General features: G+C 43.4%; 2 protein-coding genes across 3 annotated transcripts; one reads left to right on the top strand and one right to left on the bottom strand.

Annotated features, from left to right (window-relative positions):
* Window positions 1–356: 356 nt before the first annotated feature.
* Window positions 357–3,448, bottom strand: DBI (diazepam binding inhibitor, acyl-CoA binding protein). Its single transcript, XM_040070357.2, has 4 exons — window positions 3,356–3,448; window positions 3,146–3,263; window positions 1,362–1,424; window positions 357–647 (listed from the first exon to the last, which is right to left on the bottom strand). Exons 1-4 carry the CDS (start codon window positions 3,362–3,364, stop codon window positions 574–576), a joined length of 264 nt encoding a protein of 87 aa, XP_039926291.1. The 5' UTR covers window positions 3,365–3,448; the 3' UTR covers window positions 357–573.
* Window positions 3,449–3,690: 242 nt separating this feature from the next.
* Window positions 3,691–15,140, top strand: C7H2orf76 (chromosome 7 C2orf76 homolog). 2 transcript variants are annotated; one of them, XM_040069620.1, is made up of 7 exons: window positions 3,691–3,727; window positions 3,949–4,086; window positions 5,357–5,510; window positions 7,218–7,268; window positions 10,842–10,879; window positions 11,014–11,095; window positions 14,105–15,140. In XM_040069620.1, exons 3-7 carry the CDS (start codon window positions 5,378–5,380, stop codon window positions 14,179–14,181), a joined length of 381 nt encoding a protein of 126 aa, XP_039925554.1. In that variant the 5' UTR covers window positions 3,691–3,727; window positions 3,949–4,086; window positions 5,357–5,377; the 3' UTR covers window positions 14,182–15,140. The 2 variants fall into 2 exon arrangements, with proteins under 2 accessions (XP_039925554.1, XP_039925555.1); XM_040069621.2 differs by lacking the exon at window positions 3,949–4,086.

Raw genomic sequence — 15,140 nt, 5'->3', positions numbered from 1 at the left:
TACATGCCCAACTTTGCTGTTGGGAAAGAAGTCCCAGAAGCGTTTTATGAAAGATAATTTGGCGGTTGTTGATAAGTCTCTGAGAGCTCCAGGCAAGAAGAATCAAGCACCTTGTCCTCAGCACGCACAGCATTAGAGACAGCCTTTTCAGATAAGCTCTGCGGTGCTCCAGCTTCTGCGGATTGCCACTCACCTACCTGGAAGGGAGAGAACTGGGCAGGAGCCGGCCGTGGCCGAACGCAGGTGCCCGACCCCCTCTAGTGGCACAAGGACCGGGGAGGCGGCTCCGCTCGGCAGCGGCACCAGCTGCGGGATGGAGCTCACAGCGAGCGCTAAGGGACGACCAGCACAACGGCTAAAGTACCAAACGCACTTTAATGAGTTCCAGGTTTTCGTTCCCAGAAGGAATTGATACCGTGTCAGTACATTAGGCAGGTACGTAACTTCTCCTGAGCTACAGGCATGAGGAGAACTGATTACGACATATTAGGTATCTAAAGTTACTCTTAGAAATCAGTTTTCCACATTATTAGAAATAAGGCAGGTTTCAGGCGTGCATGATTTATCCAGTCCTCAGATGCCATATTTGCCCTTTAGTTCTTCCACTTTTGCTATGTAAGCTTTCATTGCATCTTCTTTGGACATTCCTGAAGGACAGAACACAGGAAGCAGTCAGATACCTTTCACAGATTAAGATGCCTTTTACAAGTCACAATTCCTCGCTACAGCCCATGCCACCAGAGAGCAAAGCAGCCAGGAAGGTCACTTGGCTGTGAATCCACTGCTAAAATCCTAAACAAATGTGTTCCATCAGTCATGAAAAAAACAATGTTTCCAAGCAAAGTTGTTTTTGCACAGACAGCAACTAGGCAGTGTATTAGTTCCATTAATGTCATTGACAATTACTGCAGAAAAGCTCTTCCTTAAAACACCAGAAAAAGGACCCATTGTCATCGATTAGACCACCTCTTTGGCTCCTCATTTAGATCTGGGAGCTTCGTTGTTCCTTCCAAAGCTTTTGTAACTGGAAGATGCTCAACAGCTGGAGGAAGAGTTCAGTCTTTCGGGTATTAGGCTGGGACCAGGAAAACAAATTTAGATTTCTGCTGCTGTTATTGTTCTTTATTTAACATCTTAGACTAGCTGGGCATTTTGCACCCTAATTCTCTTTCACACAGGCCATATTTTTTAGGATCATTTCTGCCTTGCAGAGGTAATTAAAGTTTATTATCATGGCATTCCAAACTTCTAGAACTCTTGTATTAAAAGGCAACACTACTCTGTTTCTTGCTGAACTACATGTGCCTTTCTGACTAGTTTGCCAGTGGTAATTTTATTAATTTCTTTAATCAGACACATACCTTTCAATGCACTCCAGGCATCCCACTTTGCTTTGCCTTTGAAGTCCAGCATACCAGGGCGCTCTGAGAGAGACAGGATCAATAGCAGGATTAGTTTGTGTGATCTGGCTGTAGGTAATACCCACTTGAAGGCTTAGTTAGCTCTTAACCGTGACTAAATCCAATGGCTCATCTCTGCAGCTGTTACTGGCTAACCTGTAGTCAGCAGATCACCTCAGGGGAATATGTTACAACATGGTTGGTGACAACAGAAATAGACTCTTTCAAATTCCCTCCAGACGGCAGCATTTGAGCAGAGGAGCACCAGCCATTGTGATTTGGTTTAGATGTACTTTCTGAAGAGCCTGCTCCCACATAAGACCTATCCAATCAAAGAACAACAGCTCTAAAGTAAAGCAGAAATACCCTGAGGTCCATTACAGGCAGAAACAAGAAAACAGACAGCTGTATGTTACTGCAAACAGGGAACTCATTATCATCAAGTTAGTGGTGTGTTTCAAACCTATAGTTCTGCATCTGTATTTGGGGACATTGAAAATCTGACTCATTTCACTGCAGGCTGTGGTGTGGTCAAGTAGAAAGTGAATGCCATGTATATGGTTAATCTTTGTAAAGTCCCCTTTGCGGTTTTACTTCCTCTCTCTCCCCTTAAAGACAATTCTTAGAACTCACAAATGGATCTGGGCTGTATCCACAGAAACACCCTTGTACAGCTCCGGTGGCACAGTGACCTGCAGCTCCAGTTGGCAGCTCCACTTCTCTCCAGCACAAACCCCGGCAGTCACCCTCCCACAGGCTGCTTCTCTGCCAACTCACGTTGGCTGCTGCTTCACAGCAGTGCAGGCACTTGCAGGAATGGTGGCATATTCATAGCTCTGGAGCACCCTTTCACCCTGTCAAGCACTAACAACGCTGAGGTCCAGCTACAGCAAAAGGATCACATCTGAAACCCAAAGTAATTACTTTTCTCCCTCACTTTGCCAACTTGGGAAAAAGGAGATTAAATTACTTACCATTTCCTGTACACTTCACTGCCAGCTTTTAAATCAATGGACACTCAATAAAATTTGCCAGCTACTGGGTTAGGAGGCCAGCACTCCAAAGAATTGACCTTTTCCCTTTCTAATTCTAGCTACTCCAGTGTCACACAAGGTCAACAGAGACACGCTTCACTGTAAATGTTATTCCAAAGGCCATGGACAGCACTGTAGCAAGAGAAATAGCCAGAAACATTTTGCACTGTGTACTTGCAGACATATTTTTGGTACAGTGTTTCTGAAGTGTATTTAATTGCAGCTCTTATAAAAGTTTTCTCCTATTCTTCTGGTTTTGCTTTTCAGTACTATTTTTAGCAGCCAATCCAGTCTAAATAAACTGTCCGTGTCATCCCCTGCAATGTTGCAATTCCACCCTTGTATCGTTTGCCTTGCAGTTTAAGTTTGCATAACCGAGAAGTGCTTGCATTAAAGCAGCAGCCCTGGGCCTGAGCAGCTGCTTACTGACAGAGGTCTCCAAAAATCCAAACAGTTGCACAAAGCTAACACACAGCATCCTCAGTGCCTCACTGCACCGTGCAAACAGCGACAGCCGGGTTAATCTAAACCCCACGAATTGCACAAAGCCTTATCAGGTCAGCCTGTGCCCTTCCGAACACAAATCCGTGCCAAGTCGGCCCTGAGTCACTTTCGCTGAGCCGCGGGACCGAGGGAGAGCAATGGGGGAGAGGTTTTGCCTCCCGAAGCGTCTCCAGCCTCGCCGGCGGGGGCAGCCGGGCCGGTACCTACCCGTGTTCACGTCGCCCACCGTGGCCTGTTTGTAGTGGCTGTAGATGCTCAGCATCTCTTGGTCCGTGGGCTGCGACTTCAGCTGCTTCACCTCCTCGGCAGCTTTCTGGAACGCGGCCTGGGGGGAAGGCGGCAGCGGGTGAGTGAGGGGAAGGTACCCGGCTCCCCCCGGAGCCCCCCGGCTCCCCGCAGCCCCGGCGCCCCCCGCACCTCGGTCATTGCGACGAGCACAGCGCAGTCCCGACCCCGCCGCTTCTGCCTCGCCCTCCCGGCGCGCGCCCGCCTCACCCCTCGCCAGACCGGGCGCCGGCCAATGGCAGCGCCGCGGGCCCCGCGGGCACCAATCAGCGCGGGCCGAAGGCGGGCGCAGGGCGGGCAAGGAGCCAATGCGGAGGCGGTGCGGGCGCCTCCCATTCATCAGGGCATGAGGAGACAACGGCGGCGCGAGGGGCGCGGCGCGGGGGCGGGACAGAGTCCTCGCAGCCAATCCCGCGCCGCGAGGGGTGCCACCCAAAGACGCGATTGGCTGAGCGGGTGGGCGGGGCGGGGCGGGGCCGGACCCGGAAGTGCCGGCGGAGAGCGGTAAGGGGCCCGGCGGGGCGGGCGGCGATCCCGGTGCTGCTGCGGGCGCGGGGAGGTCCCTCTCTCCCAGAGGAATGGGCCACCAGCGCCTCCCACCTGCCTTCTTGTCCCCGTGGAGGCGCGGGGTAGTACATGGTCCCAGCCCTACGTGCGATCGGTTTGAGTAGTAAATGTGAAAATTGGCGATTTCTGGTTGAGCTCCCGATTCTGTGTTCCCGCAGTGTTTTTTCCACGCTGCTTAGGAGCAAGCGAGTTGAATGCTGTGCCCTTTACTGCAGCCCCCGAGTCACCAGTCCATGTGGAATAGCACCAAGAAAACGTACATCTTTGCTGTTTAGTATAAACCGAGTTATTTTCAGGTGCAAAGTATGCTTTTATTTATCTATCTATCTATCTATCTATCTATTTATTTATTTATTTATTTATTTATTAATTATTGGCATGTTATTCGTGTGGTGTGTTACACACAGCTCATTTAAAGTGGAATTCGAACTCGGGGGGGTAATTAACAAAGGCAGTGTAAAAGCAAGTTGCCCCGTGTGGTGGAAGGTATTTGTAACCACACTAAAGATAGTGCTTGATGAAAATATTGCTAGTTTTCTTTGCCAGGCTATGGCTGGGAGAAATACAGCCAAGGTTGGGATGCACCTGTGTGATGGTGGAACACTTAAATAACGCCACAGCAAAAAAAAAGGATAAAAAATGCACAAAAAAGAACATAAGAAAGAACATAAGGGGGTGAATAGGTAAAAGGTTCCCTCTCAGGGCTGGAGGCGGTGACTGAGATGCCTGCTCAGGGATGGGAGGTGCAAAGGTTGTGATGATGTTGGAGCACAAGTGCTGCAGTCCTTGCTCATTGCTGCTATGGCACTTTAGCACATGGCCAGGAAGCTGAGGGATGCCCAGTGCCAAAAATAGAGAAGTTTGTCAAGGTAGAAAAGAGCTTGTTTTCGTGTGGAGAGAAAACCCAACAGAACAGTATGGGGGCTTGTTTGAAGAGTTTTTTGGGTCAACAAGGCTGCTCTGTTTTAGGCTCTGCTCTCTAGTTTAGGCCCACAGAGCCATTCTAGAGACCGACTATTATAAATTAAATTGCTTAATTATGCAGTAGTGTACCAGGAAAATTATTTGCCTGTGTATGTGGGGGTGGTTTTTCACTTTCCCTGGGGAGGTGAAAATGAGCATTGTGTAACAGCTTAGGCATTTTTCAGGGTATTACACTCTCTACAACATAAGTATGTTTAAAAAAGTCTTTGGGTTTGTTTGGATTAGGACATTCTTCTAGAGCACAGGGTTAGTCGCCCAGCAGGTAAATTCTTCAGTCACTTAAAACCCAACACACTTGGCATTTATCCATAGCACTTCTGCGTGTTTCATTGGGAGTCTGGTGTGGCATTACACAGCACAGACACTGGAGTGTGTGGTGTGCAGTATCAGTAATGCCCTGTCTGTTTTGAGACCCTGTTACTGCTCCAGTAGGGATCATAGAAGTGAAATCCTGCCAGGCACAATGCTGTCGGATTTCTCGCCGTGTTTTATCCTTTGCATGAGGCCCACCCGCACCTTGTTCGCCAGCTGTGCTCGTGAGCAGAGGGAAAGGCAGTGATTCCTCCCGTTAATGTTTCCCAGGTTATTCAGAATTAAACTCTCATGTCAGCGGAAAGCTCGACCGTCACGGTTCGTCTTGTCCGCTCTTTTGAGCACCGGAACTTCAGGCCTGTGGTGTACCACGGCGTTCCCTTGGATCAGACGGTGGAGGAGTTCATCGCCTTTGTGCGGGAGGGTAAGGTGTGCTCGTCTCCTTCCTTCAGTCAGTCCTGAGCGCTGCTGTTCCTGCACAAGAAAGTGCAGGGGAGCAAAGGAGAGGGAAATCTGTGGCTTCGGTAGAGATGCCAGATTCGTGTTTACATCCCCTGTGTGCTTCCCTTCATTAGATGAAAGGTCTGGAGTTAATAAGAGCTTCCACGGTTGGTGTGCCACGCTTGAATGTGGATGGGCTGCTCTCCCTGCCCACATCCCCATTTTTAGTCTAAAGGAAACAAGGACATAGCTGCATTTGGCTCAGTGCCTCAGGCTCCTCGAGTGGTGCTGTCAGGCAAATATTCATAAATTAATAGGAATAAATGAATAGAATTTAGAGAGTCTTTGATCCTAACTACACAAATACTTGGAATGTGGGAAGGCAAGTCTGTTTGCTATTCGTGAGAAGAGAGAATCTTGAAAATTTGTTTTTGGTGCTGTGTGGTCTCACTGTGCTTGTTTGTTTCTGAGTTTCTGTCTCCATCTCGAGCTTTGTGGTGCAGATTTATTCATCTGTGGGCTTTCTCTTTTAGAAGCCTGGTTGAAAGTGACAGTGACTCTGAAAGTTAAGTACTGCAGGCCTGCCCACACAGTGACTTGGTAATTAGGGTGTTACCCTTAATCCTGCAGGTATATTTCCACACACCTCAATGGAGACATTCAAAGGGTACAAAATAACATAATTTTGTTTTTTTCCATGAAGTCAGCTTAAACAAGTCTTGAGCTGCTATAGAAGATAACGTTTGAGCAACTCCTAGGACATTGCCCTGGGACTCGTGGGTGTCTTGTGTTTGGCAATTTCTCTACTTCTAGACAGTGATAGACATGACAAGATCTTAGGATGCTTTTAGAAAACAGCACGCACTTTCAGAACATATGGCACAGCTGCTGCTATGAAGAAGAAAATAAACAATGCTAAGAAACTTGCCTTTGATGTGTGCAATATTGCAACTCGCTGTTATTTGAGACAAAGCCAAGGTCTTGAACGAGACTTTTTAGAACCTCGTTCCACAGGGGTCCAGAAGCCCTGTTCCTTCCTTTGCTGTAACCCGTTTTGAAGAGGCAGTTTGAGATGAATTGTTAAGCTACTGAAGGAATCATGGCTTCAGCCACCTTGCTGCTGGGCACCCCACAGGTGGCTGGGCCTTCTGAGGCCCTGGTTAAGTCACAGCGTGCACTGGCACCAGGGAAGGTGTCACTGTTCCTGCAGTTATATAGGGGCTGGGTCCTGCAAGCAGCTGAAGAGTTAATTTTCTACAGTTTGGCTTCCTTTTCGTGGCTGTTTCCCATGGTGTGTTTACCAAACGGTTCTAAATGACAGTTGGCAGCTGTTTGTATAAGGTAAAGAGAGATGCTGGGCAAACCATTGGAAGGATGTTCCTGGCGGATTTCTGAAGGATCAGACTCCCATGATCATCCCCTACTTGCACTGACTCGCTGTCCTCGTGGGGTGTTTTGTTCTGAGGGACTTTATGCTGAAATGAAGTTATTCACAAATGGAGTCACTACGGAATCTGGGCCAAAGGCTGATTTTAGCATTTGATACTCAAACAAGTCTCCTATGTTGCAGATTTATTTTGATGTAAAGGCTGCCCAGGGGATGCATACATTGCACAATAATGGAAAATGAAGAATTGGAAATAATTTAAAAAGAGAATTTTGTTCTGACTTTGTGCTTTTATTTTAATAGATGTGTCTTCAAGAGCAGGACTTCCTCCTCCTTTTAAGAATTACAAGTATGGTAAGTGGTTTTTATTTTTCTTGTTGTAATTACTGTCAAATCACCACATAATATTTTACACCAGCATTTATACACCTTAAAAGACGACTGCTGTACAATACTAATGCTGGTGCCAGTGCCTGCCTACATTTGCAGATCTATCCAGCCCTTGTAGCTGGAGTTATGCCACTGGGATCTTGTCTGCAGAACTTGACCATTATTTTGAAGATCTGTTTTAATCTTTGAATAAGGCTGCATGGTTTACCTTATTTGCTACTAGGAATTGATGGGGTTTGATATTAATTTTTTATTACTTTTATAAGTGCCTTTTAGCTCTGTCTTTACCCTAATGAGCAGCTTGTGATCTCGAAACACTTTGAAATTGTAGTTTTCTGTCTGCTTATGTACTTCAATATCTGTTTATTGATGGTGAAGCAGAAGCTGAAGGCAAGAAGTAGCAAATGCTTAAGACTTTTATCCTTAAATAGCTTATACAATATAAGAGAAACAGGGGAACTTTGCTCTAAGTAGATATGAAATATCTTAAATACAAGCTGGTGATATGAAATAGCATTATGTGAAATTTAAGCTGACTTTATCCTCTAATGTAAAGTTATATGTGTATTTCCTTTTTGTGCAAATTGGCATGAACATGTGCAATTCACCTGTTTGGGACAGAGAAAACTTTTTAAGTAGACTAAGTTAATTCCTTTCTTGGAGTTTGTAAATTTGGATGTCAGTCACATTTCTTTTCCTAAAACTTGGCAATTCTCAAAGTTCCCTTGGAGTTTTCCTGCAGGTGATCCTCTGTCTTCCATCTTCCTGGAGCTGACAAACTCCTTCCTCTATGGTGATTCAAAGAACTGAGTGAGAAATCTATTTAATGTACATGAAGGGCAATAAACTCTATTTGCCTGTAAAAAAAAAAAAAAAAAAAAAAAAAAAAAAAAAAAAAAAAAAAAGGCAAAGGGTTTAATTTTGTGCTGTTGCTGATGGTGAAACAGAGAGTGCAAATTGAAGCCAGAAAAACAATTAGGGAATTAGGGATTAAGACTGACGATTCATCAGTGGCAGGGATTTGAATGTTTTTATTATTTTTAGCGTGTTACTTAAGGTCTTAACATCTGTAAGTGTAAGTTTGAATTTGGAGGTGCCCTTCACCCCGTCTGTGGCTTTGGAGGTTTGAGGGGTTCCTGTCTAGAGCTGCTGCTCTCAGTTGTATCCCTGGTGCTGCCTATCCCAGCTGCTGGTTCTTTCAGCACTTGGGGATCAGTTTAGCTTTTCCCAAGAGTGTCTGGTGGCTGCGGCCTCACTGTGCCCTGTAGGACTTTAGAACCTGTTGCACCAGTTACTGGGGGCCTGCTCTCACTGTGCTGGTGCTAACTGCAGGAAAATTTTCACACAGGAAGATCAAAGCCAGGTTCCTCACCTCCCCCTCAGGCTGTGAATCATCCAGGTTCGTGGTTTTGGCATCTCTGCTGTCTCTGCAGTGCTCGCTCTGGTGTCTTTCTTAGTTTTTGTGAGGAAAGGACAGTGAGACTTCTGCATGAATAGTGCCAGTAAGAGCCAGACTTTTTCTCCTGTTTTGTTTGGCAGTTCCAGATGTTTCAGAAAGGTTCTCTCTCACCTTGCCTGTTTCAGCTTCCTTCCCTGACGAATTCAGCAACCCTTGTTTTAATATCGTATACAGTGCCATCACATTTTTGCTCTTGGATTCGTGCTCCAATTCACATCTCAAAGCTTCTGACTTCCATTTTCTCTTCATTTCTTTGTATAGATTATTCTTGTTCTTGGTCTAGAGCTCTTCTGAGTCAGTCTTATCTTAGTACCTTGTCATTGCCATCTTTTCACTGACGCTGGCAGTCTGAGTGCCAATTTGTTCCATGAGCTGCTTCTCAGTTTTATTTCCTTCATCCATGAATGAGGAGCAGTATGGCAGGTAGTTCATAAAATCACTTAGAAAGTGGTATCTTATCAACTGCCATGATAGACCTATTATCAGAAAAGGCAAGATGAAAAAAAACACCAGCAGTATGATTGAGTGGGACCAAATGGGGACAAAATAGCAAAGGCTAGTCAGAGGACTTAGCTTATGAGGAGACACTCCAGTTTCATCTCTGTAACAGAGTTAAAGAAGCCATTTAATAGCTCAGATGAACCCTTGGTAAACTGCTGGGTGCCAGTGGTGGAGTTCTGAGCAGGTAAAACTGAGACAATACTTCAGGGCATGACTGGACAGAGATGAGAGAAAAGGGAATGTGTCAAAGTAGACAGAGGAGCTGAAACCTAACAGGCACAGGCTAGGTTTATTTGCTGTAGTAGAAGGGTTTCATCATTGCAATGTATTTTTTTTTTTCTGTGATTGCTTGGTCTTTTTGTGACGTCTCTATGCAAGATGGATTCTGGTAATTGCAGTTTAATGTCTGTCTTGCTTCTAATACCACAGTTATTACAACATGCCAAGGCTGCCTTCTCAGTGACCTCTGCAGTGAGAATCCAAGTACTTCTTACCTTATTTAGTGTTTTAAATAGTCTTCAAAATGGGCCAGAATGGTATGGAAGCGAACTTCTGAGTGGGAATGTGATCTCTGTTATTCTGAACGTCTGAATACTTGCTTCTGGTAGTTTGAAAGTTGGTTTAGCCAATAGTTAACTTCGCTGCATCCTTCTCTTCCCAGACTATTTCAATATGTGATGTTCACTCAATGCACAAAACTAAACTAGAACAAAAGATGAGCAGACAAGCAGAACTCGTTTTTCTTCTTTGCTGGGAAGAGATTGATGTGTTACTCCAAATCAAATTTGTTCAAACACTGAGTCTTCAGAGTTCATTTTTTTTTTTTTAAGTGTTGCATAGCTTTAAGCCATTCCCTCTGGATCTTTGCCAGTTGTTTTAGTGACTGTGTTATTTTCCCGTTTTTCCCTTCTGTTAGCAAAGCCCTGCCCGTGTTGCCAGAAGAAAGTGGTACTTTTTTTTTTTTTTTTAAATTTCTAAAACCACTACATTGCACAAACCTAAGAGAAAAACTATTGAAGAAAGTATGGCATTAAAGAGAAGAGGCTGTAGATGTTCATGTAAAATGAACTTGCTTAACAAAATTTCTGCCGTGGATGGTGGGTGTTGTAGTCATGAGAAAGAAAATTTCAAGGGATGATCTGAAGTGGTCAGGTTACTGTGTCTTAATCACTTGCTGCCTATCAATTTTGCTGTAGCAGTTGACAGTGCATAAATGCTGTTGGTCCTGCCCCAATTGCATATGTAAAACCTATTAAAACACCCTAAGTGGCATTCAAATTGATGTGTTTTGACTGGCAATTGAGATGGTCATTACTTGGTTATTGTAATTCAGCCAGCACACAGCAGCCCAATAGGATGTGGTACCTTAATGTTGCATTGACTGCTTTAAGACTGTGGCCGCAGGACTGTGAGATTAAGATGTTTTCTCCTCTTTCAGGTTGAATACACAAAATGGTTAATAACAAAAGATGTTGAAGCTTCCCCCTTTGTTTGTTTGTTTTTCCCCAAGTACAACTTTCAGTGTTGTCTGTTTATTAGGCCTTATTTTAGGAAAACGCTGGTTTTTTTTCTTTCAGATACAATGAAGATTATTCACCAAGCACACAAATCTAAGGTAAGATTACTAGCTGTGTTCTTCCCCTTTTGCATGCTTTGATGCAGGCAGATCTCAGCACTGTCAAACGAGGCTGGAGCAGAGGAAATCAGTAAATTCTTCTAATCTTCGTATTCTGGTTCTCTGATTTGTAGACTGGTGATCTTGTAGTGAGTTTGGAAGATGATGACAAACTGATTTTGAAGGGAGACAGCACGCTGAAAGCAGCTGGAGTAGGTAGGAGTACATTTGTATTGACTGAAGATGCTGTTCCTTGTGGTAGCATTAAACTGATAACTGGTTGATTATGTTTGGACAGGCTGCCGAAAAGTAAATGCTATTTCTGGTGCTCTTTACACGACTTGATAATTATTCAGGGAAGCATTATTCAAATCATTGGTCTGAGGGCAGCAGGTATCTGCGCTCCAAATGTTCAGAATGCAAATTGTGATTTTTAGAGGGTATGCTCATAATTCTGCTGAGAGTAATTTTAAATGATTGACAGATAGGTTATTAGTACCGTGTCTGCTTAGTCTTATCAGTAACATTTAAACTGATGTTTTGGTTAGAAATGTATGTAGTGGAACCAGCATGGAATAATGAAATAAGATTAGATTTGTTTAATGTGCAGCATACAGTGCCTGATAGGCAGATTGCTCAGGAAAGCTCGAGCAGTATCATTTAGAGAATGTGCTGAACATAGCAAAGAGTTGAAACTTGACCTGATTTCTCACATTTTGACAGGAGACTACATATAGGGCATGCCTTTTGGTAATAATGTAAAGAAATGCCTGTCATGATAAAATTGATGGTCCCTGGATGTCCTTTGGGCTTCTCATAAATGTGGTGGAATGACTTTGTGGCAGCAGGGTACTTCAGGGATGTGGTTGCATTCCACCTTGATGTGGACAGTTTGCTCATTTGAATCTGATTTGCCTGGCTGGAAAGCTTTAACTGCCTGTGCTCTAAGTGCAGGGGCTTCACAGAGGAGGCTCCCTCCTGCTCCTGGTGCTCAGATTGCTCCCCAGCTACTGAATGGGATTTCTTGCCCATAGGATACTTGGCTCTCCTGTTTCCTGCGACTCGTTTGCTGGTTTTAAGTGACTTGGGATATCTCATCAATGTTTTTTTCTGGAGTGAGCTACAGCTGGTCCCAATATACCTTTCCTAAAGGTCTTTGAGTGTTCCTGTAGCATGAATCATAGTTTTTACTGCACCAGGTCTTTTTGTCTGCTGGGGGGAAAAAACTCCTGGCACCCGAGCCTTACAGATTTGTCATTTAGTTAGCAGGAGATTGGTTTAACCACGATCTTTATCTACGTAAGGCATAAGAGGCAGTGCAGCTCAGGAGAGGGACTGATGACAGTGCCAAACGTTGAATTAGAAATAACAAAGCTGTCTTCTTTCAAAAAGATATGGATAGGTATTTGTTTATATTTTCCCTCTTTGAAATTGGATTTATAGCTACAGCAGTGAGACAGTTGGATGTGATCTCAAAAAAGGTGTCAAAACATCAGACTAAACGTTACAGTGCAAGGAAATAGGAATGCAGCAGCCTGCTCTGTGTCTTGTACAAAGGGAGGGGTGGTTCATTTAGGGCAGAAAATAATTAAAAGCTGCTTTTTTTCCCTTTTTATTCTGAATAACAGCAGTTATTAGTCACTAGTGTATAGAGGATATTTGTGCTAGAAGAGGAAAACCCATTCTTTGGAACATGCAATGTGCCTTTATGTCCTTTTGAACTTGGATATGTTCCAGTGTATCTTCATGTGAAAATTAACTAAGTTAGAAGTGGAGTCTTTGTAGTAAAGATTTTACTTTTCTCCTTCAACAAGAAGTAGAAAAGAGTAAGCCAAGGAAATGATATCATGTACCATATACCACTAATTTTGTACAAAATGATAATTTTGTACATTTTCTTTAAATCAGTGAGAAAATTTGAAATCTCCTATTGAGATATGATTTTTTTTCCAGCATCTAGTCTGGACAAGACTTACTAGAATAAAACAATCAGAATCACCGTTAGAAAATCTGGGAAATTCTGATACATGCAGAACATTTTTCCTAAGCTGCAGTTGATTGCCCTTGGCACTATTCAGGGTTGGGCTAGAGAGGTATAAATTATGAGGACATTAGATAAGTATCCTCAGGAAAGCCTCTGTAGTAGTGATTATTATTACAGTTATTATCCAGTCAGCAAAGTTAATGCTTGCATTTTTTTTTTTTTTTTAAGCAGGGTGTATGTTAATAAAGTGTTCAGTATTCATTACAAATAGTCTTGTCTGTTTTCTAGTCGAGATTCTAAAACCCCTTCTACTATTTTTTTTTCTTTTTCTTTTTTTTAACAAGACAGGCAGACTTCATTAACTTGAGGTTTAATTTAAAAAACGAATGTGGAATTTATTGGCTCGGCACCTTAAAGAATTCTATGTTTAATAATTGTGAAGGCATTCCATCAGATTTGGCTCTGTTCTGAATTAGTAATGTTGCTGACTTATTGTTTTAGAAGAGGAAGTCCTTGACCTACTGGGTTGAAAGAATTGTGACTGTTCTGAACCTTTGTGGGTCCTTTAGCTCTGCCATATCCCCTGTGAATAATTAGAGGTATTTGAAGGTATTGCTGGAGAAGCCAATTTGTGTCTTTCACTTTGCATATTGTCAAAGCCTCATGAATTAATCATCAGCAGGGCAAAAAAATTAACTTCTTCAGACACATATTTTGATGGGTCATGAGGGAGAATGTAAAGTGATCTGTAAAATATTCTACTGATCCTCTAAGTATTAAATTATTATACCTACAGGCTAATTTAATGGAAGAAAGAAGTTTCTTTCTCCCTTTCCTCACAGAAAAATGCACCAAAAAAGAGCGTATCATGCTTCATTACTTTCCTAGCATTTGAAGGAATTAGAAATGCAATCACTTAATTTGCTGAATGCTTATACAAACAATTCTGAAGGCTGTGTTAAACAATCTTGAGGGATCTCGTGTACATATTTACTTCTATACATTCACGTTCTTGGCGGTTTTGTAGGTTTAGGGTGTTTTTTAATGAGGTTAAATGACATCTTTAATACTGGCAACCTTTTTCAAAAATATGACGAGGAAGGAAAAAACCAAAACGGGTGTGGTGATTTATAATTGTTTTTGACCATAAAGCTGCTAATTGTCTTCTAAGATTCTAAATAGCTGGCTGTCGGTGGTTCATTTACTGGTGTGCTAAATATTTAATTTTTTATTTGTTCTAGCAAATGAGACGGAATTAGCATTCTTCTGTGAGGAAGATTACAGAAACTACAGAGCTAATCCTGTTTCGGCCTGGTGAAGATCCCAAGGGGTTGTTTTGTTCTCCCATACCTGTTGTAAATTTTCCTTCTTCTGCTTAATGAGATTTTTCTTAAAGATCAATAAATCCTAGAGGATTTCTTTGCAAACAGCGCAATTCCCTTCCTATAGGCATTAATTTCTGTCAAAATGCTAAGGCTGCGAGAAGGAAAACGGGGGGACATAAATGACTTTTTCCTTGCTCCCTTCTCTTTTTGCTGTGCTCGGCTCTTGAGCCTCGGGCAGTGCCATCCCTGACCCGTGACACTGGAAATTAGAGAATGCACACGATGAGCCCATCACAGTACTGACTTCTGATGAAAATGAAGTGAAAGCTCCTTCCGATGAAACGAAACGTTTGATGGCCAAATCACTGGCTATTTTCAAGAACTCGAGAAGAGGATCTCTCCGTTTCGAGGCACAGCTTTACTTCTCTCGTTTTATGTTTGGTCTCTTTTGTTTAAACAGTGCGGACTGGGCAGTGTTTCATGCTTTTCAGTGGTGAATGCTTTCCATTATCCTCTCTTCCAGCCCTCTTTAGCATGCTGAAAGGGACAAATGTCTGTTGGGAGGCTTTTGTGTCCGAGGAGCAGCTCGCCTGTTTCTAGCTTTGCTTCATGGAGCCACCTTCGCTTAGGGGTGGCAGCTTGAGCTCTGCCCAGACATCACTGCGCCTAAGTAGGAGTTGGGCATTTTTCCAAGTGGAGTGAAAGCTCATGGTTTCAGTTTTAAGAATAAAACCTGAATGATTGCTTTTTTGTTTTTTTTTTTTGTGAGGAGAGGCCCAGTCTGTGAGCCACATGTCTTCAAGGCTGGGATTGATTCCTTTCTGCTTTCCATGAGCCCAGCACTCTGTTGCTATGTGTTTGTTCTTGGTAGTGCCAAGGCTTTCCTACTACGTGAACCAAATTAAGAATAATAGAAAATAATCGTGCATCCAATAAAGTGCCTTTAGGCAGA

Source organism: Hirundo rustica, chromosome 7, assembly GCF_015227805.2.
Source record: "Hirundo rustica isolate bHirRus1 chromosome 7, bHirRus1.pri.v3, whole genome shotgun sequence".
Taxonomy (NCBI): Eukaryota; Metazoa; Chordata; class Aves; order Passeriformes; family Hirundinidae; genus Hirundo; species Hirundo rustica.
The sequence above is the reverse complement of the archived record's forward strand: the minus strand, read 5'-3'. Positions and strand labels throughout refer to the sequence as shown.

Coding starts and splice junctions, on each gene's coding strand:
- DBI (XM_040070357.2), bottom strand. Junction 1,425..3,145: donor GGTGGGCGACGTGAACACGG/GTAGGTACCGGC, acceptor TGTCTCTCTCAG/AGCGCCCTGGTATGCTGGAC. Junction 648..1,361: donor TGCCTGGAGTGCATTGAAAG/GTATGTGTCTGA, acceptor TCTGTCCTTCAG/GAATGTCCAAAGAAGATGCA.
- C7H2orf76 (XM_040069621.2), top strand. CDS start 5,378: ATGTCAGCGGAAAGCTCGACCGTCACGGTTCGTCTTGTCCGCTCTTTT. Junction 10,880..11,013: donor ACCAAGCACACAAATCTAAG/GTAAGATTACTA, acceptor TCTGATTTGTAG/ACTGGTGATCTTGTAGTGAG. Junction 11,096..14,104: donor GCTGAAAGCAGCTGGAGTAG/GTAGGAGTACAT, acceptor TATTTGTTCTAG/CAAATGAGACGGAATTAGCA.